Source organism: Cercospora beticola, chromosome 3 (genome assembly GCF_033473495.1).
Source record: "Cercospora beticola chromosome 3, complete sequence".
In the NCBI taxonomy this organism is placed as follows: Eukaryota; Fungi; Ascomycota; class Dothideomycetes; order Mycosphaerellales; family Mycosphaerellaceae; genus Cercospora; species Cercospora beticola.
The window spans coordinates 415,562-439,414 of NC_088937.1; the positions used below are offsets into that span (position 1 = coordinate 415,562).

A 23,853-nucleotide genomic window follows, 5' to 3' on the forward strand; every position below is an offset into this window, starting at 1 on the left:
AATTAGGAAAGGCGAAGCAATGTGCTACGACCTCGACCTCGGCGGGCTCGGGTGGGCGCAGCATGGATGCCCCGCTTAGTCGGTCACGTGGCTAACACATGCCAAGCTTGACATGGAGTTCATGAGTCGCTTGTGTCTGGTGCTGCTGATTAGCAACAAGAACGCTCAATGGTCAAGACCATCGAGTTGGACCAGCTTTCTGACAGCTTTGACAACCTCATTCTCTCCCATATCAAGTCCAGGCTCGTCCAACTTCCTCGCCAGAACCTCGTCAAACATCATTCTCAGCCTGCTGACCAGAACTCCAATCCTAGCCCAGCCTCTCAATCGAATCCAGTCATCGACCAGCAGTCCTCTGCCTTGGGGATCAATTGTGATCGGACCAGAGAACATGAGCAGACTGTAAACGTTGAATGGCGTCAGATCCCGAATGAAGACCTTGCTCGTGGCCATCTTCGTGAAGTAACTCATGTATACCGAGTTTCCAGGGAATGTCTGAGCATCGAAGAGTGTAGACGACGGGTGCACGAAAACGCGGCCGTTCTCTTCGTTGAAGTACTTGATCGTACGAGCTTCAGGATCCAGTTCGACTGCGCCAGAAGACGATGCAGCATATTTCTTATCAGGGAACTCGATGCGGGCGACTTGTGGTTGGAAAGAACCGGCAACGAGCGCGCGGATGAGCACTTCGCTCGTGTTGTTACGATTGAAACTTTCCGCGTTGGCATTTCCAGGTCTGTAGCCAGTGGGAAGGAATCCGATCTCTTGTAGAGATGACAGATATTGCGTTCGGTTGGTGGAGATGTCCAGTAGTGTTTGGTGATTCAGGAAATTAGCATCGCACCACCTCCGCAAGGATGAGGTTGGTTCTCCTCCTGCTCTTCCTTCTGACCATTGCTCATACGCATGTAAATCGCAGATGAGGTCTCCTTGTGTACCACCAAATGAAGTTCGAGCTGCCTTCGACTCATCCCGCTTGTCCTTGGGACTCACAAAGGGACTCTTGACAGTAAGGATTGCGGCAATGGTCAGCGCAGCTTCTAGACAGCCAAATGCAGCGCCATATACCAGCAGCTTGCCACAACGAAGGTCAGCGGGAATCATGGACAAGTGTCGCCCAAGCGCTGTCAGGTCAGTACTGTCCAGGGCACCTATGCGGCCAAGCAGTTTCAATGCCCCTGCTACAGCCAGCGATTCTGGAGGTGTGAGTGCAGAGGCGAGGAACGATGGCACATCTGCGACACCCATAGCGCGTACTGACAAGCAAAGTTGCTCGAGTGGTACCCGCCGAATCTCAGGCTCGGGTCGCTCAGCCATCTTGTCCTCTGCGGATCGCGTGTACAACTTGTAGCACTCGCCCGCCCGAACACGACCAGCACGACCGCGGCGCTGCTTGCATGCAGCCCTCGAAGCCCACACTTCGGCAAGCTTTACCATGTTATTGGCAGGATCGAAGCTTGTCTCCTTCACGCGACCAGTGTCGATGACGGCCACGATATCTTCGATCGTGATAGACGTTTCAGCAACATTGGTGGCTGCAATGACCTTGCGCAATCCTCGCGGCGCTCTCGGGAACACTTTTCGCTGTTCAAAGCTTTGAAGCGAGGCGTGCAACGGCAGCGCGTGCAAGTTCGGAATATTGCGTAGCGCTCGTAATGCTTGGTCAATCTCGCCCACACCTGGTAGGAAAATCAGAATGCCTCCCTCGATGCTACCCAACTTGTGGTCAATGAGCTCAACAGTCCGGGCAATTAGATCGTAATTAATCCTCGTGCCAACAGATCTCAATGCCTGACCAAGGCCTGGCTGTGCTCGTGGCGTTGAAGTCCCCGAGGTGTTGCCGCGGATCACATCGTCAAGAGTCAGATCCGCCAGACCGTTCGATTCCTCTTCTTCAACGGCACCGCCAAACCCGGTCGCTCGAAGAATCTCATCCAAGTAGATGTCTTGCACTGGATAAGTGCGACCCTCGATCCCGACTTTTCCAACGCTAGAGGACGCCTTGAAATAATCCTCAAACATTGCAGCATCCAGTGTAGCACTCATGAGAATGAGTTTGAGATCTTTGCGCTTCTTGAGAACATCCCGCAGCAGCACCAACAAGAAGTCAGTGTCAAGTGAGCGCTCGTGGACCTCATCAATCACCACATGCGAGACATCAGCGAGGCTTCGCACGACGTCGCCTGTACTTCCGCCAGAGGTCTGCAGGCGGCGAAGCAGGACACCAGTAGTCACAAACGTGATCTTCGTAGTGCCCTGTATTTGCTTTGACTCGCCGCGGATCGCATATCCAACCTCTTCACCGACCTTGACACATCTCTCGTCAGCGACACGGTCTGCGAGACCTATCGCAGAGATTCTTCGTGGCTGCGTGCAGATGATGTTTGCCTGGTCACCGAAGCAGCGCTGTATCAAGTCATCGAGGACGAATTGCACAGACTGTGTAGACTTTCCTGATCCTGTCTCACCAGAGATGATTGTGACTTGGTTGTTGTTCACAGTGCTGACGATCGCATCTCGCAGCTTCCAAGCAGGGAGGTTCTGCCGGGCTTGCAACATCTTCTGCTGTTCGGATGTTGTCTGCCGTTCTTGCCAAGTCCGCAAGAGTCCCTCACTCGTAGGAGTTTGTGCCGACCATGAGATAGGTTTTGGCTGTCTCCGCGGCTTCTTCTTCGCAGGCCTCGCCACTGTGATGGTCGAAGTTGAGGTAGCAGAAGCTACATCACTCAGCCTTCCAGGATCAATGATGATACCGGGTACGTTCTGCTCTAGCCAATCCACAATGTTGAACAGCATTTGAGCCCCAAGGAACTCCTCGTTGGCCGCAACGAGCACTTTCTTCAAAATACTGAGACGCACATGCGCAGGCAGCTCGGCTTCGATGGACAAGATCGGTGGAGTGTACGGGTAGCCATTGGAGGGTGGCCGTGCACGCAGGATGATCGGCTTCTCACCCGCCGTTTGCAGCTCCAGACTGACTGTGCACATTGACTGTTGTTTGGTAAACTTGTCGCCAAAAATGGCCTCTGAAGTTGCCATCTCTTCTTCCCAAAGCTCCAGGTCTGGTTCGGAAGGCCTTGCTTGAGGCGCCTCTTGTCCTAGCAGTCTGCACTGAAGCATCTCTGCTGCACGAGCCTCGTCCCCATTGCATGAGTCCAAAACTTCCGCGCAGAGTTCGGGAGAGTATCCAGTCGCGGATAGGCGCTTGATCTTTCCCTGGCGTCTAAGGTCACCACTAGCCATGCTAACGCCAGCCATGTAGTTGTCGGGCAGTGTCCACTTCGGAAGATCGTCTTCCGGCACGTGGATGAGCAGCCACTCGAGGCACTCTTCTTTGTCCTTGCATATCTCAGTAGTCTCCTCCACATGGCTTTTCCGAAATCCAATCTTGGACAGGTCCTCCACGATGCTTTTCCGCTCGTTGGCAGATAGTTTAATGTCGTGGGGGTTCCATGCGCCGCCCTGCCGAATGAGTCGTTCAGCATTGCGCCTCGTCACTTCTCCCATCTCGACTTTGGGCACGCGCATCCAGCCTTTCAAGACGTGTTTGCTCTGAACCTGTCCATCAAGACTGACAACTTCCAGCTTCTTGTCTTCTGCCTGTTGCTTGACCTTGTCCGCTCTGGCCTTGTCCTTGGCTACCTTTTCTTCGTCATGTCGTTTCTTCGCCAGAAATGGGTCTGCCTCGTACATGTACGCATTGCCCTGCCCTATAGCCTCGCTCTTTAGGTCCTGAAAGTCACCTTTCCACAAGTCGCGGTACTTAGGCGGCAGCATCATGTGGATGTTTTTCATATTGCTCACTCTGAACAGGGCATATGCAGCTGCGAAATGCCGTGCTTCAAGAGCACTTTCCTGGGTTCCTCGCTCTTTCAGATAGTCTGGCGGCGGCACGATAGGTGGAAGCGTTACGATCTCCTGTGTTTTCGGATTCTTCTGCTTGATGATAACTCCTCCCGTCCAGCCCCTCGGATTGCGATGGATGGTATACTCCGGTCGCTCCCACTTCTGCTTCTGACAATGCTCGTTGAACATGGTCTGCGGCAGCTTGCCAGTCCATGATGCACCACCGATCAGCGTCCTCGTGTCAGGCTTCTTAGGTTCGTCTGGTTGTGCTGGAGTCGAGCCTGCCGCGACCTTGCCCTTGCTGCTACTTGCCTGTGCATTGCTACTCTCTTGAGCAGGCTTCTTGCTCTTTTTTGGTTTCCCATCGCCGAAGACGATGTAGCTCGTGTCCTCTTCGTTCAGGGCGGCTGCCGATGGCTTTTTCCCGTTGGCCTTGCCAGCTGCTCGAGGTGCATGTGGCTTGTTGACCATAATGTCAACGTCTGCGCGTGCGAGCGCGAGCTAGAAAAGACGTTGATGTCCATTTCGAAATTTTGGGGAAAGCTGCAGAGGGAAGACGCGACCCAGCGGCGGTCGATGAAGTGAACGCGGGGTGACAGCGGGCCGATGTTCAGCTCGTGCTTTTGAACAACTTCACTTCGTTTCCATCTCACGTTCATCACAATCATCAGCAAACTGGGAAGACCTATCACAAGAACGATCGTTGAATACTTTTGGACTACTCATGATGCCCTCCTTCGTCCAAATCGCGCAGCACCACCTGCCTCGCTCCGAATCAGCATCCTCAGAGGACGGCGCGACTTTTCCTTACCACTCGTCATCGCCATCGTATCTTGCCCAAGAATTGCATCTGGTATCCATGGCCAGGAGAGAATTTCTTTCAAGCTCCCTTGTGCGCCTGCTACTCACTCATCTTTGCCGATCCTGTGTCCTGCTGTGTTGTTCCGACGTTGATAGCTGATCCCCTCCGGTACATGATTACGGCGGCAGGGTCGTCCGTAAAGTCTTTTCTGTCTTGACCCAGCGCCTCAAGATGCTCCGTCACCTTAAAGACCGAGTTCGCCACATCAGTGACTCCCATAAAGATAGGACAAGAGTTGCCAAACTTCGCAGCGAGCGCAGCCTTGACGAACGCCGTGACGCTGCTGCCAAACTGGACGGGCTCCGCGACTGATGTTCGATAGTTCCCGAAAGAGAGCTGGACGTAAATTCGCTGGGTGTCTGGGCATTGGCTCGCGAGAGTCGCCATGATGCCCGGCATGTTGACGCCATAACCCTGCTCTGCGGTTACATTTAACTCAGATCGTAAACAAAGCAAGGCTTACAGTTATGCTCCAGTCACAATGCACGACCAAATGCACCATGTCCACGTTTTCCGTTGGGCCATTGAGTATCTTGAAGGAATCGCCGCTGGCATGAATGACAGTCCAGCCTCCATTAGAGTTTGCGGTCTTCGAGGCAGCCATATTTGCGGTCGAGTTGGGGCGGCTAGTTCTGCAGGAGAAAAGCTGTGGTCTTCAAGGATATTTGTTCGCGTGATCGATGGAGAGATCTTCAAGGATACATGTAGTTGCTGAGTGTGATGGGTAGAAAGTTGTCCGACCTTCGAGCAGAAATGGAAAAGCTGACGCGAGGTCAAAAGGCAGCAACCATTCACTCACTTGCACAGCCGCCGCAAAAGTGAGCACATCACTTGCAAACGGACAACCTTTCACTTCTATATCGGTCGCAGCTGCGGAAGAAATCCGAGCAACATTCTGCGAAAGAGAGGCGACACAGTGGACGGCGGCGCAAGAGCACAGGAAGACACTCGATGTTGCAAGCATCGGAAACCACTCACTAGCCCCATCTTCGTAGGAGCGCATTATATGACCTGCCCCATCGAAATCCAGCGTGGACTGAGGCGATGGCGCACCTACCCGCGCATCAATCGCCCACTTGCTAGTCCAGGGCCATCTCAGACTTCTACTTCCTGAAATAAAAATCATGCACTTCCCATGCCAGACTGTCGGGTTAGGAACAAACCAGTTATAGTACATGGCGCTTCTTACACGTGAGAAGGATAAGTGAAGAACAGGAAGGGCGAAAATTATGAATAAGGCAGGAAAGTTCGACTTGGTTGCACTATATAGATAAAACTCTACGCAGGTGACAAAATCACAGTATCAGCGCCGACACATGGCAATCTCCATTCGACTAGCAACAAAGGCCTTCTTGTGCAGGAGGGCCGAGACCAAGTTTTGATGGCTTCTTCATCAATTTTCATTGACGCAAATTGCCTTGGCTTGCTCGGGCTCAGGCCGAGAAACGCGTTGCTCTTTCTCCACGAACGCGTCGACTCCACCGCCGTTCTTGACATCAACTGTGACTTTTCATCATTGCCCGCGGTGTCAAATGAGATCAGCATCACACCGCTCCTGAGATACAGAACTGCAATCTACACCGTCTGCGCATTTTCGGCGCGTCGACAAACTCGGCGCAGAAGCCTGCGAGATAGTTGCATGATGAAAGAGATCGACTCCAGCCAAATGAACGACGATGGACATGAGTGAACTGCCACTCCAGCTACAAGTCGGAGGTCGCTGCTGATGAGCCGCAGACGTTGAAGTGATCATCCATCAAGATGAGCTTATTTGCGATGGATGGAGTCTTGTCTCGCGGCTTCATCTCCGTGGTCCCGGATTCCTCTACAGCGTCCACGTGCACAGTCCTGCAGGTGTAGAGCGCACACTCTCTCATGCTGAAAGTCGCCACAACATATCCATATCTGAGTAGGCGCAAGACGACAGCCGCTCCAGGTCCAATGTGCATCATGCAGTTTGGCGGCTTGCCGTTCAAGCTCCGCCCCCGAGAGCGAGCGGAACACTCCTGTTCAAGCAGATCCAATGGTCGGATATGCACGAAAAGGGATCTCTACCAGAAGTCTTCCTTGACGCACTGACAAAACAACGAAGTATGGTTGACATTCCACTTCACAGCATTGTTTCAAAACAGACTGAGCTCCTACTTTTGCTCATGGTATATCACGATCATCCTGGGCAGTGAGACCGGTACCACAATGGAGCGTCCTATTTACAACGCATCTGACGTATGGCACCAAGAACTTGACAACGGTTGACGATCGGAGACTTCCGTCGTCTTCGCCAACGGTGAGAGAAGAATATTCAAGAAGGTCTCTGGACCATCACTTTCATCTTGCCCTCTCAGACTCTTCGTTGACAGTCAAACACGCTCACTTCTTACACTCATTTAACACACACTCGTTTCATCATGCATTTTTACACAGTCGTGGCGTTGGCCGCCATCGCCACATCGGCCAATGCTCAATTGCCAGGTCTCGGTGGACTTGGTGGAGCAGCCGCCGCGCCAGCTGCGCCGAAGGCCAAATTGACGGCCCAAGAAGTGAAGGCGAGCATTGAAGAGATCACTGATAAGGCCGCCGATACCGAAGTCATCGCTCAACGCATCAAGAGCAAGGCTGACGGCTTTCAAGTCGGTCCCGTGCGTTCATGAAGCTTGTTACATTTCCGTGTCTATCTGGAAACTAATGTTCGCGCTAGGAGCTTATTGTTAGCATCAAGGAGATCAACCAGCTCTTCACCAAAGAGAGCGAGGCTTTGGCGGCGCAGGATGATCTGCCGGAGGCGCCAGAGTTGAAGGAGCCTGAAGCTGCGGAGCCAGCACTGGATAGGCGACAGCTGCCTGTCGATGCCTTAAGCGGCCTTCTGGGCCAGAAGAAGGCTCCCGGCAAAGCACCAGCAGACAAGCGCCAGCTACCTGTCGGCGCCTTGGGCGGTCTCTTGGGTCAAAAGACGGCCCCAGGCAAAGCGGCAGGAGAGAAACGACAGCTCCCTGTCGGCGCGTTGGGCGGCCTCTTGGGCCAGAAGGAAGCTCCTGCTAAAGGTAAAAAGGGAGAGAAACGACAGCTGCCTCTCAACGCTGTGAGCGGTCTCTTGGGCCAGAAGGAAGCACCTGCCAAAGCACCGAAAGAGACCCCAGCCAAAGCAGAAAAGGAAGCTACCGGCAAGGCCCAGAAGACAGCACCTGCTAAGGCCCAAAAAGCAGCACCTGCTAAGGCACTGAAGGGAGCACCTGTCAAAGCACAAGAGCAGAAACGTCAACTCCCTGGTCTCCCTCTTCCGGGCTTGGATAGCGTCACAAACACCCTCTCCCCAGGCAAGCCCGAAGCATCAGCAGATGAGCCCGTGCTTGAGCAGGTCTTCTTCGCCGTCGAAGATCAAGCCGAGATATGCTACGCCTTCACCGACTTGACCAAGGTTCACGAGATGATGCTCAAGACTGTCATCGAGAAGCGCGAGTTCTTCACTTTCAACACGATCACTGCCCAGACTGCTAAGATTCTGCGTCTCCTTGAACGCGAATTCGATGAGTTTGCGGCGGTGCTCATTGAATCTGTTCCAACTTGTGCGTTCAGCGTCAAGCAGGACCAACAGAAGATGGAGAAGACCATGAAGAAGTCCATCGAGACTTTCACCTTGTAGACTGGGCGTGACATATGCTTGCAAGGCCGGCCACGTCGCTGGAGCTGCGAAAGTGACTATGTAGAAGTCAGAGATTCCGTTGATAGCAGGCAGCGGATAGACAGCAACATGCTCTAATCAAAACCGACATGTTGTTAGTGATCATTTCGGCGTGCCGTAGCTTATCTCACCTCGTCCCTCAACGTATTGAACATGTCAACGACTGTACAAACCGAGTTGCAAATCTCGAGCAACGCGTTAATAGCACATTGGTGAGTTTGAGCAAGTCGAAGCGCTCGTAGCTCTGAATATGCAGATCAAGTCCTGAATCAAAGTGTCGTCAAGGTTTCATGGTTGACTTGATTGTGGTTGCGGCGAAAGCGGGAGTGCCATCCACACAAGACCCAAGCCACTCCTCTCTGGTCTGATCTCTGGCATTGAACAGCGTGGTGCGAAGCTGACCATCACCAATTCTCTCTCTACGCGCCGAGCATCATGCAAAGGAGCATGCGCGCCGCTCAGGTGCTCCCCAAGGGCCATGGGGAAGCCATCTACGCCTACTGCAATATCCGCACCAACCAGGTGCTCTACTCATTGGAGCGGACACTACGAGTACGCGCCTGCTGTGTCTTCATGGAGTCATGAATGCTAACAAATTCGCAAGCAATCACATTTAGAGCAGCTCGCAGATGTCGGGGCCAACAACAATCCCCCCAAACTCCGCAAGGATATCTGGCGACCGCTTTTCACCGTCCATCTCCCCGACCGACAGCAGGGCCTCGAGCTGTTTCGAAGTTTGCGCGAATATCGGTTGCTGCACGAGACCAATTGGGATCTACCTGAGTCCATCAAAACGCCATACACCGAGAAGCAGATTGAGGAAATGCAGGCCAAGCTGGACAACCGCGGAGGAAGCAAGAAGGAGACTGTTTTTGATGTTATCAAGCGGGAAAAGAAAAAGCTACGCGTCAAGATGGTCATGAATCAAAAGGCGAATAGCGTGGCTGATCTAGCTGCGATCCTGGTGCGACAGGAGCAACAAAGTGCATCACTGGCAAGCCAAAAGGAAGCCCTGTTGAAGCGGAGAAAATCGAAGGTCCTGGGTGAGATCATAAGTCTGGCGAAGGAATTCGAACGCAGTGGCAACAAGGATCTGGACAAACAAATAGCTGAACTCAGGGCCGAGGTGAAGGAGGCCGTTAAAAAGAGCCTGGACAAGAGTAACACCGCCAAGGTGAGAAAGGAACAGTATCAAAAAGCACAAACAACCCGCGAGGCTCTTCAGAAGGTCAGGGTCCAAGCAGAAAAGAGGCTGTGGGCATCCGAGTCTGTGAAGAAGGCTAAGGAGAGGGCAGCTACCGAAACCTCTTCGCGAGAGGAAGCTGCTAGAGCAAATGAGGCAGCTGCCGAAGGCGCACAGGAATCCAATCCCAAGGAATCTTCGCCCAGTAAGCCAATCGTGGTTGAATACAGGCAATTCATCGAGCCGTACCCACCGGAGTTGGACCCCATCCGTGCAGCACTCGAGGGCAAAGCTTTCAGCAAGCGTGATCCATTGTACAGAGCGCACCAGAGGGATGTGCGACTTGTACAGAGACCAATTTATAGCACGAAAGGCATCGCGGTTCAGTGGGCAAATTCGCTCGATCTCGAATACGCCGAGATGTGGCCCGAGAAAGTCAAGCACTTGAATATGGGTTTTGTCAGGAATGCGGCGCCCAAAGCTGATGCGGAAGCCATTCACGAGGTATCGGACTTTAAGGCCCAGCAATGGAAATCCAGGCCCGCGAACTGGGATGCGGTGCTCAGATCAGGGCAGACAGGGGCAGTGGAAGCTGCGGAGCCAGTCGCTGAAGGTGGTTCAGTAGTTGAGGCACAGGCGGCGGAGCAGAAGCAGGAAGAGGATCGTCAGGCTGTGCTACAAGAGGTCAAAGAACGAATTCTCCTGGACTTGAAGGTCAAAGCGAGTACACCTACGCACCGTTGGCCTAAAGCGCTGGCAAAATCGCGCCGACAGCGAAGAGATTCACTTCGGCAGAACAAGCCAATAATGAGTCAGACTTCGACTACTGAGAATGAGGTGGTGCTCCCTGCGGAACCGACAAGCTCGGAAAATGCACCAACGCTATAGAGGCTGATCGGGAGCAAACTTTTGTGCATGTATGTATAACATTAGTAGATGCCGAATACGATCCACGTCGGACGCAGCAGCCTTTCGGCAGCAACATGATTCGATCGTTGACGGACAGATCTGCCCAGCGCCTGAAGTATGGGGACGATGATAGTTCCACCAGGCCCAGTCACTCGCCAATAAGAACTCCTGGATCCAACTTGGGCCAACCACAGAATTCTCGACCTGCTCGAAACTACTATCAAACACGTTCGATTCCTAGACGATTGTGCGACAAAAATTTTCCTTTGACCGGGCAAGACAGTTCGCTGCGCCTCAGCATCTTGGTGAGACATATTGTTTGCGTAGCACGCAACATAGATGCCATATAAATACACCCTTCAGCGCAGAGCTTGGATTCGGCATACCGACAAGCACACATCAAGTCTTCCTTCTCCAACTTCAGCACACGATGAACAACAACCAGCGTGCTCCGCCCTCTCGTTCTTCGACTCAAGCTGCAGCTCAGTCACTACAATCCAGCCACCCCAATGCCGTTCTCGACCAGGGTGTGCATACTCGAACTAGCTCAATGTTGCATCCTTCGACCACAAGCAGCATCCCGTTAGACCCATGGGCCTCTTCTCATGAGTCAGTCGCCACGCTTTACGGCGGTCGGCCCGCTTTACCTGCAGATGCTGAATGTCCCACACCCGACCCCATCTGGATGCTCTGTCAACTCGATGAGCACGAAGGAAAGGCTCTACGCATGCCACTAGCCTCTCGGCGCAATTTCCTGTGCGCCATAGGCGTTACGCGCATGCACGACGGCGTTGATAGCGAGCTCGCCAACAAGATAATTCTCGAATGGTATCATCTCCAAAGGGTCAATCGCGCTCGTCAGCACAAGGCTGCAATTAAACAACAGCCCACTTTCGCCCGATACCTGTCGCAACAGCCTGCAGTCCCGATCTCTGTAGACGCCGAAGCAGCTCTCAAACGTGTCGCGAGTCGTCGCAAAGAAAACAAGAAGGACACGCCGGCATCCGCCGATTCCAGCCCGGAGAAACCGCCACGACTTGATATCTCTTATGAACATCAGATCGGGCAGCTCAAAGAACGCCTGCAGAATTTCAAGGTTTAAAGCAGAGCACACCGTTCAGAACGCCGGGAGGAACAGAACGACTCCGAGATACTTGCACGTGCACTCATCGACAGCCGACGGGAGATTGGGATCTTGAAATCACGAGAGAAAATTTTGTTCCAGCTGGCACTTGATCGGGAGCTACTGGATGAGGAAGTGGAAGCCGAACATCGTCGGGACTTGGACAAGAAGTTGGCAGAGGCGCGTCTTCATGCTAGACAGGAGCAGGATCAGCACTCGAGGAAGCCAATGAGAGCCACAGAAAAGAAGTCGATCTGAAGAACAATGCAATCCGAGATCGCGACGAGATACACAAGGCGTGCCTTCGAAGGATCGAAGAGGCGGGGGGTCATTTGTACTTGGCTGAGAAGGATTATATCAAAGAATGATTTCAGTGATCTTTGGCACGAAATATGCTTGCACATTGCTCACTGGCGTCAGGTCGGGCGGGAGGGTGTCGAGGATTTGCGGGCGAGGATGATTGACTTGGGACTACGATGTTTCTCTGGGTTGCAAGATGGTCACTGCAGCGTCATGCTCACGCCAGTCGATATTTGATAGAGAATGAAGGACATGACCACCATCAAATGACACTTCTTGTCTTCCGATTCTCTTCCTACAACTGCGTGCATAAGAAAGACAGATGAAGTCCAAGACAGTCCGGTCGCCGCCGGCTTGGCGGTCTGGCACCCTCCGCATCATTTCTTTCTCTGCTCTCACGACCTCCAAGTCACACAAATGCAGATGTTATTCAAGCTGCGAGCAAACACACGAGCTACAGCTTTGATCATGTACTTCAACAATCATCACCTCGAGTATGCGCGTCCCGCGTTCGCACGAAAAGGCTTTTGAATTCCACCTATGGAAGCGTTCCAGAACGTCTGCATTTCTGGTGGCACGCACGAGCTACCCGAAGCCATACCCGAGCGGATCGCTTGCATCGCCAATAGCAACACTTCTGCTGCTGCTGCGATACTTTCTATGCTGAAAGCATGATTGCGCCAGCAGAATGAGGATCTCAAGAAATACAGCCTCCCATGGTCAGCGACTCTTTCATCTTCTAGACAAGGCACTCCGCCTGTAAGGAATCTCAATACTGCCACGAGCACGTGTCGTTACACAGAATCCAGGCGAGCTATATTGGCACCCGTGTTCATGCATCTCAGCTCCCGACATGCAAGCCACGGCTTGAACCTCATTTCTGGCTGCTGATCGCGCCACATGGTCTCACCTCTCCTCCCGTTCTAGGCCCAGCATTGAGAGCTCCCAGCTCTCCACACACCAGATAATCGTCTCCACGCGTCAACATTGAACAACATGGCATATCTGGATAAAGGCGACTACAATCGCCGCTCACGATACATCAACCGCGGCCGCATCATCCTTCTCTGCGCCTTCGTCCTCCAAGGCTTTCTCGCGTACCACCTCGGCGTACGATCTGTAGACATCCCAGAAGAATATGAAGAACCAGCGTTCAATTTCTCTCCGCTCGAGGGCGCAGCTCCAGATAACCCGATGACATGCAGATCGACTACTCAGAAGCCCAACGAAGTTTCCAAGTTCGTTATGGGCTCCATGTCCGATAAAGAAACGAGCTATGACTGGCTCGTGATGGCCAACAAGAATCGCTATGCTGCAAAGCAAGGTTATGACATTATCTGGGATCTTGAGAAGAATCACAAGTACACCAAGGACTGGGACCGCTTGACTGCCATGGAGAAGGTCATCCGAGGGAAACTGAAGGGAGATAATTCGTATGAGTGGATTTGGTGGAGCGATTATGATTCGATCATTACCAATTCTTCGGTCAAATTGGAAAATATCGTCGAAGATGCATTGGCTGAGATTGAAGATTCATCTCGCAGGTCGCAGATTGATATTATCATGACTCCAGATTGCTGGCCGATGAATAGCGGGAGTTTGCTTCTGAGAACCACGAAATGGTCTTTGGGATGGATTGAAGAAATGTGGAAGGAGAAAGAAGTGGAGAATGAGGAAGGGAATAAGAGAAGCTTGCAGGATTGTCTGAGAGTAAGTCTCTTCCTCAGGACAAAATCGTTCTCCACTCAATGCTAACACGCCACAGGACATGTACGCCAACGACCTGCACAACATGAAGCACAAGGGGACCTTTGTGAAGCAATATAAGATGAACGCCTTTCCGACTGAGATCCATTGCCACGAGGATGATCGGCCTTGGCAGGAAGGAGATTTCATGATTCACATGGCAGGCGCATGGGCTCATGTTCATGAGAAGGATCCTACAGGGTTGCTGTTGCGAAAGTATGCGCAGTTTGCTTTTTGATTCGGAAAGGACGTAAGTAGGTGAGTGAGCGCTTTTCTGTCAGCTTCTGTGAGGAATTGGCCCCGCAGATTTCTATATGTCTGGCTTGCCTCCTAGGAGATCTAGCAAGTTGCCGCACTCCGATTTATGCATCGAACTCCTTTCATATTGTACAAAGCCACTTCATGACTAAAGTTGGACCTCTTGACAGGTCGCAGAAGAGGCACGCAATTTGCCAAGTGCAGCGGTCTGCAAAGTATGCCATCTTGAAATCGACACCGAGAGGTCCGCACGATCTCATGAACTCCATTCCGGAGGAGAAAAGCACTGGGATCAGCAGACAACAAGCACTTCTCGGCAGCTCCTCTCAGCCACAAAAATGCCCCTCCAAAACCAGTGCGGAATCACCCACCGCCCTACAGCACGAGATCTTCATCATTTCTCCCTCTCCAACCAGTAAAACATGTCAGATGTCCATCTCTACGCCTATCCCCGCCTCAAAGTTCTTAAGCCGGCCTCGGCGCAGCTATAGTCACCATCAGCTACACTGCCAAGCCTCGATGATATCCCCAAATAGGAAGGAGACAAGCCTCGTCGCAAAGCGTATATCCTACGATCACTTCCTCCTGGGGAAGACTTCCCGCTCGCAGATCTATCGCTTGCTGTCACTCGTCGCTCACCTGCTTTTATTGGTCTGGTGAGTTTCACGATGTGAGCGTGGAGAGATGCAACGCTAGAACACGCAAGGGCATTCGAGTCGATCGCACATGCTGTGGTTGGCGAGGAAGGAGGGGGGAGGTAGTTGCAACTGACAAGAGAGCTAGACATTGTTGTTGATATATTTTCTCACTTTCGCCACACCATCGAAGCTTCAGCATCCCTTCAATCGAATTCTGCAAGAGTCTATTCTTTCTGCTGAGCGAAGCAGCACTCTTACCCAGCATGCTTTCCAAAGCTCTTGCCCTCCTCCTTCTCCCACTTGGAGCTTTCGCATCACCAGTCGACAATGAAGCCCGCCAGGTCCGACCGCTCACCTACGAAGGCTATGAAGCTTTCAAGGTCGACATCACTTCGAGCACCGCCGAGACACTCAGAGCCCTAGAGGGAATCGACTATGACCAATGGGCGCTCGTTCACAACGACCACATTGATATCTCCATGGCGCCAGCTGAGATCGCTAAGTTTAAGAAGTTGGGTTTGAAGTACAGCTCGAAGATGAAGGACATTGCTGGGGCAATCAGAAAGGAGCAGGAGGTTGCTGGGTGGAGTGGTGAGTAGTCTCCCACACTCGCTCTCAAAGTTCAAAAAAGCGATAGGACTCTGAGCTGACGACTTGTCTTGCAGGACGCATGCAAGCCAATGGTCTACCAGACAGCACTTGGTTCAACAGCTACCACAGCTACGCCGAGCACGTCCAATTCTGGAAAGACTTGCAAGCTTCCATCCCACAGCATTCGCAGATGGTCAGCTCGGGAACTTCTCTCGAAGGACGCGATATCTTTGGTTTGAAGCTGGGCGTCGCAAACGCTACCCGGACAAAGAAGGCCGTGATCTGGCATGGCCAAGTCCATGCTCGCGAGTGGATCACAGGCATGACACTCGAGTATATCACCTACTCTATGATCAATGAGTTCAACCGCGGCAACTCAGACGTCGTCAACTTCCTGAACACCTACGATGTAAGCCCATCATGCCTTGCCTTACCATCATATCCATCTAACACAACCCTCAGTTCTACATCTACCCCTTCGTCAACCCCGACGGCTTCATCTACTCCCAAACCCGCGAACGCCTCTGGCGCAAAAACCGCCAACTCCCACCCCGCGGCAGCTCCTGCTACGGCGTCGACGTAAACCGCAACTGGCCTCACCAATGGTCCACCAACAGCGGCGGAAGTAGCACAAACCCCTGTAACCAAGCCTACCGTGGTGCTTCCGCCGGCTCTGAACCCGAAACAAAAGGCCTCACACGCACGATCAACAACATTGCCTCTGCACAAGGCATCAAGCTGTACATCGACTGGCATTCTTATGGAAACTATATTCTGTCGCCGTATGGATATACTTGCTCGAGTTTCCCAGCGAATAATGCGAAGCTTGTGAGGTTGGGACGGGAGACGGGTGATGTTATTGGAGCGGTTTATGGACAGAGTTTTACGACTGGGCCGACTTGTCAGACGTTGTATGCTGTTAATGGCGGTAGTTTGGATTATGTGTATGATGTTAGCAAGGCGGAATTGAGCTATGCATGGGAGCTGCGCGATAAGGGCGAATTTGGCTTCATGTTGCCTGCTGATCAGATTCGCCCGACTGGTGAGGAGAATTGGAGGGGTATGCTGTATTTGTTGAAGAATATGTAAGCAGGCGCTCCGGGAAGGAGGGTTTCGTAGAGAGACTGTGGCTTCGTGGTCGATCGATGGATCAGAGAGATGATAAGCCATTCGATTATTCCACACTTTCAATTACATAGCATTCGGCAGTGCTGTTGCTCCTCCGTCGACAAGCAGATCCGCGCCTGTTATGAAGCTGGCTTGTGGGCTCGTCAAGAAGACAACCGCGTCTGCAATATCTTCTTCAGTACCCTTGCGAGGGAGGGGCTGTGCCTCGATATACTGGGTGATCGGGCCTGCCAGCTCACCCTTGAGCAGATCTTGTCCCATGGGCGTCGAGATGAATCCAGGACTGATGGTATTGATGCGCACATTTCGCTTCCCGTACTCGATACACGCGGCTTTCACGCGTAGAATGTTGGCCACTTTAGAAATGCAATAGGCTTTTTGGCCCCCATCTTTTTCGAGATCGATGGCGGGTATTTCGAGGACTTTGGCTGGAGATGCCGTAGTGAGATGTTGCTTGATTTCAGCAGGAAGGCCTAACTCGACGTGGCCTGCTGTGCTGGCCATGCAGACCATGGAACCTCCAGGAGCGATGATGTCTTTGAAAGCGTCCACGACATGAATGGTGCCGACGAGATTTACATCGTAGATCCGAGAAGCTGGAGCTCCAGTGGGCGATATGCCTGACGTACGTTAGAGGCGACTGATTTTGCGCAAAGCTGTGTGGGGTTTTCACGATAGCTTACCTGCAGTATGCACAACAATCTCGACATTACCCAAGTTCTTCGCATGCTCGACAAACGAGCGAACCGATTCTGCGTCTGCGACGTCCACTTGCTTGGTCTCAACATTGAACCCGGCATCGCCAAATGTCGTTGCGGCTTTCTTGAGAGCGTCTTCAGAATAATCTGCAAGTAACAGGCGTCTCCCACTGCCCAGACGGCGGGCAATGGCCAAGCCCATACCGCCTATGCCAGTGATAACAACAGTCGACATTCTGAAGGATTTGCGAATTAGTGGAAAGGAATGTTGTGTGTTCAGCTCGTCGAAGCGGGGAACTTGAGCTCTTTTATGTCGTAGCTATCCTCAACAAATGTGAAGTGGCATCCGAACCCTATGCATTAGAACAAAGCTACTGCGCAAAAGTGAGGTGGCATGAAGCTGCGCGCACACACGCAAGCATTCACCGGAGATGCAGAGGTTCAGCGCGTTTGGACACCGCCGAGATTGGTAGTACAAGGAGGATCATCGTATGACTCTACAAGGTCCGGCATTGAACGTGATGAGGCATCGTATCATTCTTGCCTGGTTTGCAGCTGAAAAAGGAGGATGTCAGGCTCGTAAATGTACGAATGCCGCACCATGAGCAGTCCCTAGGAGACTTAGAAGCAGAACTGCCGCGTGTGTCGCGCCAGGCTAGTTGTAGAGACGACAATGCATTGCCCGCGAGGTGGGCCGAGATCAAAAGCAGATTTGTAGTTGTGAACTTCGTATTGGAAGCGAAGCGATGTGAATATTGTTGTTGCAAAGAGGAAGAACGGAGAAAGGCCGGCTCTCAACTCTCAAGTTTCGTCTGAGCACTGACCTCATTCGGCAAGATCAGCCGAGATCCCAGTGGCCTTCGGCGAACACGTCTCCGACGAGCTTCCACTAAATACAAACACAACTATACCCATGATGGACGAAGACATGGAGGATGTAGACCGCAAAGCGGAGGAATCTGGCGAAGAGGAATATGACGAGAATGCCGACGAAGACTTCAATCCCGACCAAGCGAAAGACGACCAGGACAACTCCGAGTCCTCGTCCGACGAGGATGACGAAGAAGCAGCGAAAACACCCAAAAAGAAGCCCTCCAGCAAAAAACGCAAAACCGACGCCGCCCCAGATGCAGACCTCGACTCAGGCGACGAAGCCACAATTCGCGAGCGCAAAACGAAGCGAAGGAAAAAGGCAGCGCAAGATGAAGAGGATTCCGGTGGTGAGGGCGGTTTCATTCGCACGCGTCGTCAACGCGAAGTAGAGAAAGAGGAACGGCGGAATCGTAAACGTGGCGTACGGGAAGGTGCCGTAACCATAGACGTGGACAGAGTATGGGCAGAGTTGAGCAGTATACCTGTTGGCAGAACAGTTTTACCACCTGTTGCGAAGAGGCTTGGTGGAGGAGATGATGGAGAGGACATGGATGTTGATGGGGATGAGAAAGAGAACGGAGGGGAGATGGTGAGGATTCAGAGGAAGAGTCAGTATGCGGGAGAGATCACATATGTGGATGTGGATGTTCCGAGGAATAGTAAAGAGGCTAGGAAGTATTTTGAAGAGCATCCGGAGTTGGATCCTGACAGGAACGATTCTGGTGGTACGGGCGATACTGCTGGCAACACGAACTCCGCGTCTGATGCTGCCGCGAGGAATCGTCCACTTCGTCGGCCATCGATGTTCGAGCCAAATCCTACTGGCCTGGTAAAGGGTGTTGCGCCAGAGAAGTTACGTTTGAGGACCCCTTCTAGGCTGGATGTGCTTATGGAGCAGAAACGGCTGGAGGCGAAGAAGGGTGCACAAAAGTTGAACACTATGCAGATGAGTCAATACGACTGGAAGAGTTATGTGGAGAAGGAAGGGCTGAAGGACGAGTTGGATGTGTATGAGAGGAGTGGAAATCGCTTTTTGGCAAAGGAGGCTTTCCTGGATCGCGCTGCGGGGGCAAGAGAGGCGAAGGCGAGAGATGCGAGGATGAGGTTGTGATTATGATGCATGGAACCAAAAGGGGAGTGGATGGCCGCTGCAAGCAGAAGTTCTGTGAAGATGAAGATTGCATTTCTTATGATACCCGGCACTGTCTGAATAGCAGAAGGCCACCATTTAGCATCTACTGGCGCATTGTCTGCTACATTGAAATCAATGCGTGATGTCCACAGCCTCGAGATTGTCGAAAAGAATGTGTAAAACTGTACCTCGTCCATGTAACCTGAATTATGCATTGTTCAGCTGGGGCAGACACAGCGCTGCGCAAATCGTCATTCGGGCCAAGGCACCTCCGAAGGCTCCGGCGAACAGCTGGGTGGGAAGGAACGGCGACAGCGCAACAGAAAGCCTCCTGCTCCTGATCCCTGTTCCCTCGATATTTCTCACTCCACTTCTAGTCCACTGCTCACACTCCTTTTGCACCATCACTCATCTCCCACTTCTCTCCTGATTCCTTCTGCGCAACTTGTCTCCTTCAAACTTCTCTTCTACATCGGCCCCGGCGAACCCGCGACTCCGACGAACCTGCAGCTGCATCACATTCGCGCGAACCGGAACTGGGCGCGATAGCGATAAGACACGAGCGAACGCGCGCGCGCCATATCCCGAAGACAGGCCGCATTGCATCTGCATTGTCCCCTCTTTGCGCCAGTCAGCGGTGGTAGCACAGAGACTCGCCTACAGCTTCCAGACATCTTGCACGTGGGAGCTGACTTTGGAGCTACTGCAACGTCCATCATCTGGAACCTCCTGATAAGGGACCAACTGATCGCTGATCATCGACGCAACATCACCACGTTTGAATCAGCAGAACGCGGGTTATACGGAGAAGGCATACCTGGAGTTCCAGCAAACAGACAAGATGGCTCGCGACGCAGTACAAGAAAGAGAGCGACATAGGGCAAATGGCAACGGCCACTTGAATGGCTCTATGCAACAGAATGGACATCCCAAAGCTCCACAGATTGCAGTGGACAACAACGATGATCAAACGGATGAGAACATCTTTCTCTTCATCCCGAACTTGATCGGTGAGTTCCTCCAGCGCGATACCATCACTTCCATACACTCCCGCGAAGACAACCCACAACTGACGCCCGTTCAGGCTACGCCCGCATCGTCCTCGCTATCGCATCCCTGTACTTCATGCCACTGCACCCACGCCGCTGCAGTTTCCTCTATTCCATCTCCTGCCTTCTCGACGCCGCAGATGGCATTGCCGCACGCAAATACGAACAATCCACACGTTTCGGAGCCGTACTCGATATGGTCACCGATCGATGCACTACCACCTGCCTACTCGTTTTCCTCGCAACCGCCAAACCAGCATATTCAGTAATCTTCCAACTCTTGATCAGTTTGGATCTCGCTAGCCATTACATGCACATGTATGCTACGTTGGTCATGGGCGGACAGAGTCAGAGCCATAAGAATGTGGATGCTAAGAAGAGCTATGTTATGCATTTGTATTATACCAATAAGGTAAGCCGAAGACCGAAGTTCGATGTTGCTGATTTTCACAAAACTGACACCGGACTTCCACAGACCGTCCTCTTCATCGTCTGCGCTCTCAATGAACTCTGCTTCATCGGCCTCTACCTCCTCTGCTTCAGCTCCCCGTTCCTCACCCCAGCCCTCCGAAATCCCATCCCCGGAACCGAATCCGCTACGACGCCCACCTCCAACCCTCTAGATCCTAAACCCTCGCTCTTCTTCCCGAACCCTTTCAGCCCTGCCGCAATGGAATACGCTCGAGCGAATAAGATGGACTCGAATGTGCCGTGGATTCTGTTTGCCGCGAGTGCGCCCGTCATGCTGTTCAAGCAGTATGTCAACGTGGTGCAATTGGTGCAGGCGAGTCGGTGGTTGGCTGAGGGCGACAGGAGGGAGAGGAAGAAGCAGGGATTGCCGAGGAGAAGAAGTGGGAAGGGAAGAATCGCGGGCAAGAAGGGCTTGTGAACAACAATGTGAAAAGGAGGTGTAATATATGATTTTCCTTCTCCTTTCGGTTTCAGGATTTTCGGATGTCTTGGACACGTGCGATGGATGGGCCTTTTCATTTTGTTATGGGAACTTGATGGCTGTTTGAGGATTCTGCTGCTTCACACTAACAGCTGTGGACTGGGAGTATTGAGGAGGAATGGAGGTGCTGGACAGTGCCAGACATCTCGAGAACTGTAGGTGACTGGAGTCATCCTCTTTCTATCTGAGCAAGGACAGAAAGTATGTGTGCGATTAGCGAGGCGTTTAAGGCGCGAAAGAGAGAGACGGAGAAACGGAGGACATGTACACGGACAGAACGGCATTTGTGGAAGTCAACTGAATCCCGTCGTTGTTTACAAACTCATGAGAAGAGAGACCCAAGGGTCCATGCGTCTTATTAAGGAAGAAGAAACCCCGATCGCTAGTGGGACACAAGCAGGAACGCACATAGTGTACTTTGTATAAGAAACCGGTCGTTTCGTGCATCTCAAGTTTCTTTCGGCTGGAGTCTCTACATTTAATGTTTCGAATAAGGGGGCACCATCATGAGAATGAACCTCCCATGCTTGTCTGCAGCCAGTCCCCTTCAAACTAGAATCACCTGTAATTACCCATTATTTCCTCTTCTCCCACCAGCCTTCTTCCTCCTCACATGCTCCTTCAAAATCCTCCTCTCTTCCACCAAACTCCTCTTCCCTTTCCTCTTCGCCTTACCCAGCGTCATGAGGAAATTCTTCTTGCGTGCTTTCTCCTTATTCGTCGTACTCTTCCCCTCCGACTCCTTCTTCTCTTTCCTCCTCGCCGTCGTACTTCGATGATCGTTCTCATGGTCACGAACAAATTTCCCAGTGACGGGATCGACATGGCCGCCTTTGGCCATGGCGATTTTCTCATCTTTGGTCGTTTTGTGACTGAGTTTCGCCAGGCCTTCGATGTTGGCTGCTGTGATAGCATCGTCGGCGTGGCGATTTGTAGGGTTCACGGGGAGAGAGGTGAGTTTGCGACGTTTGTTGGCTGGCATGGCGGCTTGGACTGCAGCGGATTGTCGGAGTTCGTGAAGTTTGGCGAGATCTGCTGGGGTGAGGATGTGGGTTGTTGCGAGGGTCGAGAGGCGAGCTTCTTCTCGTATTGCGGCGGCGTCGGGTCCAAGTGATGCTGTTCGACGGGATTGATCGTCTTCGTTGTCTTTGCTCGATTCTTTGAGTTTGGCCTTTTTCTTCTTGTCGGCTTCGTCCTCTGAGTCGGAGATTTCGATATCCTCTCCGTCGCTTTCGACGTTGATCCAGCCGCCACTGCTTTCGCTGTCGTTCTGCTCAGCCTCCCAGTTCTTCCACGCCTCCTCATCATCTTCTTCATTAATGCCCTGTTCTTCTCGCCACTTTTCGAGCAGTTCCAGACCTTCAATACCACCTGCAACTTCTTCTGCACCGAATCGCACACTGGCATTCTGGCCTACTCTTAGACCCAGCGCGGCATCTCGTCCACGATCCCTCTTCTTTAGCAATTCAGCTCCCACTTCCCGATACAGGGACAGAAGTCCTCGTGCGGCCATTTGCACGCCCTTGTCCTTACTCTTTCGGTACTGCACAAGATCCTGGAGCAGAGTCTCTGTCATTGCAAGCGGCTGCCGCACACACACCTCTCGAATACCATTCAACCCTGCTGAGCACACTTCCGCCGCTGATGCTTCTGAGACAAACTCGTTTGCGATCTTCACGACCAGGGGCTCCAAGAGATCCGGTGGGACGAGATTATGCGATGCTTGTGCTAACGATGCCAAAAATGATGTGACCGACGGCTGCTTGTGCGAAAGGAATTTGATGAACCAGGAGTAAAGCGGAATGAGAGTCAGCTTGTGCAAGCCAACGAGTCGGGACACTAGTTGCAGCACGTAGAGCTTCTGTTCCAGATTCAGCTTGACCTTGGGGTTCGTAGGCTGCAAATGCTGTTGGAAGAGCTTCTCGGCAAACCCCTGCGGATCGTGTAGGAGGTGGAGCGCAGAGAAGTTGAGCGCTTGATGTGCATTCTTCCTCTTCTCCCTCCTCTTGACTTTTGCTTGTGCTGCCGCAAGATCCTTCTCCCGCTTTTTCGACTTCTTATTGATCCCGACCTGGTGCTTCAGCTTTCCGATGTCAACATCACTCTCATCGTCTGTGTCTTCTTTGTCGGCCTCTTCTCGCTCTTGATCTGATCCCAAGAAGAATCGCACGCCCGATGTCACCACTTTCGCGTCTTGTGCCAATGCTGCCACTTCCATGATACTGACCGCCTTCGCGTCTGTCCATATCGATCGCTTCCACAGCTCTCTCGTCAACTTCACAGCCCAAACTCCTTTCGGTGAAGTCGGATCGGATGCAATGAGGTTGTAACATATTGTCTGAATATTGCGATTGAGTTTGTGGTTTTTCGTTTTGCTGTTCGAAGTCCGCAAATCTGAGACGATCTTCTGGAAGAGAAGTGCTCTGAGTGCTTTCGATGGCGTAGAGATCAACAGTGGCCACAACGTGTTCAGAAGAGTGTTGGAGTCGATGATCTCCTTCTTTCGCAGCAGCACCAGACTGCCAACAATTTTGTCTCTCAATTCAGCACCGAGGGCGGCATGGTGCAATTCGATGAGGTTGATCAGGTCGGTTGGGAAGGCTTTAGTCAAAGTCGGGTAGCAGTCGGCAACGTGGGAGACGAAATCGATCAGGTCGCGCAGCTTGACTACGCCCGTGTCGTCGGTCGTGGTGGGCGAGGCGAGGAACAGCTCAAGCAGCGAGCGATACTGGCCATATTGCGCGATGAAGTCTTCGCGATACGATGGCGGGTCGACTTTGATCTTGTGCTGCAAGTTCGGCAGATCGGCGTCAACCTTCTCCAGCGCTCCGACCTTGCGCTTCATCGTGGGAGAGATGTGGTGTTTGCTTGTCTATGCGTTCGCAG

The 23,853-nt window shown here is 52.4% G+C and overlaps 11 protein-coding genes across 11 annotated transcripts; 7 read left to right on the forward strand and 4 right to left on the reverse strand.

The window, feature by feature from the left end:
• Positions 1-165: 165 nt before the first annotated feature.
• On the reverse strand, positions 166-4,317 carry RHO25_004132 (uncharacterized protein; the record flags this gene model as incomplete). The annotated part of the gene is made up of 1 exon (XM_023595053.2): positions 166-4,317. The coding sequence occupies one exon, from the start codon at positions 4,315-4,317 to the stop codon at positions 166-168; it is 4,152 nt and encodes a 1,383-aa protein (XP_023457421.1).
• A 430-nt stretch (positions 4,318-4,747) lies between these two features.
• RHO25_004133 (uncharacterized protein) lies at positions 4,748-5,312 on the reverse strand (the record flags this gene model as incomplete). Its single annotated transcript, XM_023595054.1, has 2 exons — positions 4,748-5,122; positions 5,172-5,312. 2 exons carry the CDS (start codon positions 5,310-5,312, stop codon positions 4,748-4,750), a joined length of 516 nt encoding a protein of 171 aa, XP_023457420.1.
• A 1,804-nt stretch (positions 5,313-7,116) lies between these two features.
• RHO25_004134 (uncharacterized protein) lies at positions 7,117-8,348 on the forward strand (the record flags this gene model as incomplete). The annotated part of the gene is made up of 2 exons (XM_023595055.1): positions 7,117-7,347; positions 7,407-8,348. The coding sequence occupies 2 exons, from the start codon at positions 7,117-7,119 to the stop codon at positions 8,346-8,348; spliced, it is 1,173 nt and encodes a 390-aa protein (XP_023456939.1).
• A 474-nt stretch (positions 8,349-8,822) lies between these two features.
• RHO25_004135 (mitochondrial 54S ribosomal protein mL67) lies at positions 8,823-10,458 on the forward strand (the record flags this gene model as incomplete). Its single annotated transcript, XM_023595056.2, has 2 exons — positions 8,823-8,939; positions 8,992-10,458. 2 exons carry the CDS (start codon positions 8,823-8,825, stop codon positions 10,456-10,458), a joined length of 1,584 nt encoding a protein of 527 aa, XP_023456940.1.
• A 451-nt stretch (positions 10,459-10,909) lies between these two features.
• RHO25_004136 (uncharacterized protein) lies at positions 10,910-11,581 on the forward strand (the record flags this gene model as incomplete). The annotated part of the gene is made up of 1 exon (XM_023595057.2): positions 10,910-11,581. The coding sequence occupies one exon, from the start codon at positions 10,910-10,912 to the stop codon at positions 11,579-11,581; it is 672 nt and encodes a 223-aa protein (XP_023456941.1).
• A 1,317-nt stretch (positions 11,582-12,898) lies between these two features.
• On the forward strand, positions 12,899-13,886 carry RHO25_004137 (uncharacterized protein; the record flags this gene model as incomplete). The annotated part of the gene is made up of 2 exons (XM_023595058.2): positions 12,899-13,612; positions 13,668-13,886. 2 exons carry the CDS (start codon positions 12,899-12,901, stop codon positions 13,884-13,886), a joined length of 933 nt encoding a protein of 310 aa, XP_023457859.1.
• A 921-nt stretch (positions 13,887-14,807) lies between these two features.
• On the forward strand, positions 14,808-16,224 carry RHO25_004138 (uncharacterized protein; the record flags this gene model as incomplete). Its single annotated transcript, XM_023595059.1, has 3 exons — positions 14,808-15,135; positions 15,210-15,544; positions 15,598-16,224. The coding sequence occupies 3 exons, from the start codon at positions 14,808-14,810 to the stop codon at positions 16,222-16,224; spliced, it is 1,290 nt and encodes a 429-aa protein (XP_023456935.1).
• Positions 16,225-16,326: 102 nt separating this feature from the next.
• RHO25_004139 (uncharacterized protein) lies at positions 16,327-17,196 on the reverse strand (the record flags this gene model as incomplete). Its single annotated transcript, XM_023595060.2, has 2 exons — positions 16,327-16,883; positions 16,947-17,196. The coding sequence occupies 2 exons, from the start codon at positions 17,194-17,196 to the stop codon at positions 16,327-16,329; spliced, it is 807 nt and encodes a 268-aa protein (XP_023456936.1).
• Positions 17,197-17,874: 678 nt separating this feature from the next.
• Positions 17,875-18,945, forward strand: RHO25_004140 (uncharacterized protein; the record flags this gene model as incomplete). The annotated part of the gene is made up of 1 exon (XM_023595061.2): positions 17,875-18,945. The coding sequence occupies one exon, from the start codon at positions 17,875-17,877 to the stop codon at positions 18,943-18,945; it is 1,071 nt and encodes a 356-aa protein (XP_023456937.1).
• Positions 18,946-19,807: 862 nt separating this feature from the next.
• RHO25_004141 (uncharacterized protein) lies at positions 19,808-20,904 on the forward strand (the record flags this gene model as incomplete). Its single annotated transcript, XM_023595062.2, has 3 exons — positions 19,808-19,976; positions 20,051-20,427; positions 20,491-20,904. The coding sequence occupies 3 exons, from the start codon at positions 19,808-19,810 to the stop codon at positions 20,902-20,904; spliced, it is 960 nt and encodes a 319-aa protein (XP_023457851.1).
• A 631-nt stretch (positions 20,905-21,535) lies between these two features.
• On the reverse strand, positions 21,536-23,812 carry RHO25_004142 (uncharacterized protein; the record flags this gene model as incomplete). Its single annotated transcript, XM_023595063.2, has 1 exon — positions 21,536-23,812. The coding sequence occupies one exon, from the start codon at positions 23,810-23,812 to the stop codon at positions 21,536-21,538; it is 2,277 nt and encodes a 758-aa protein (XP_023456931.1).
• Positions 23,813-23,853: the final 41 nt, after the last annotated feature.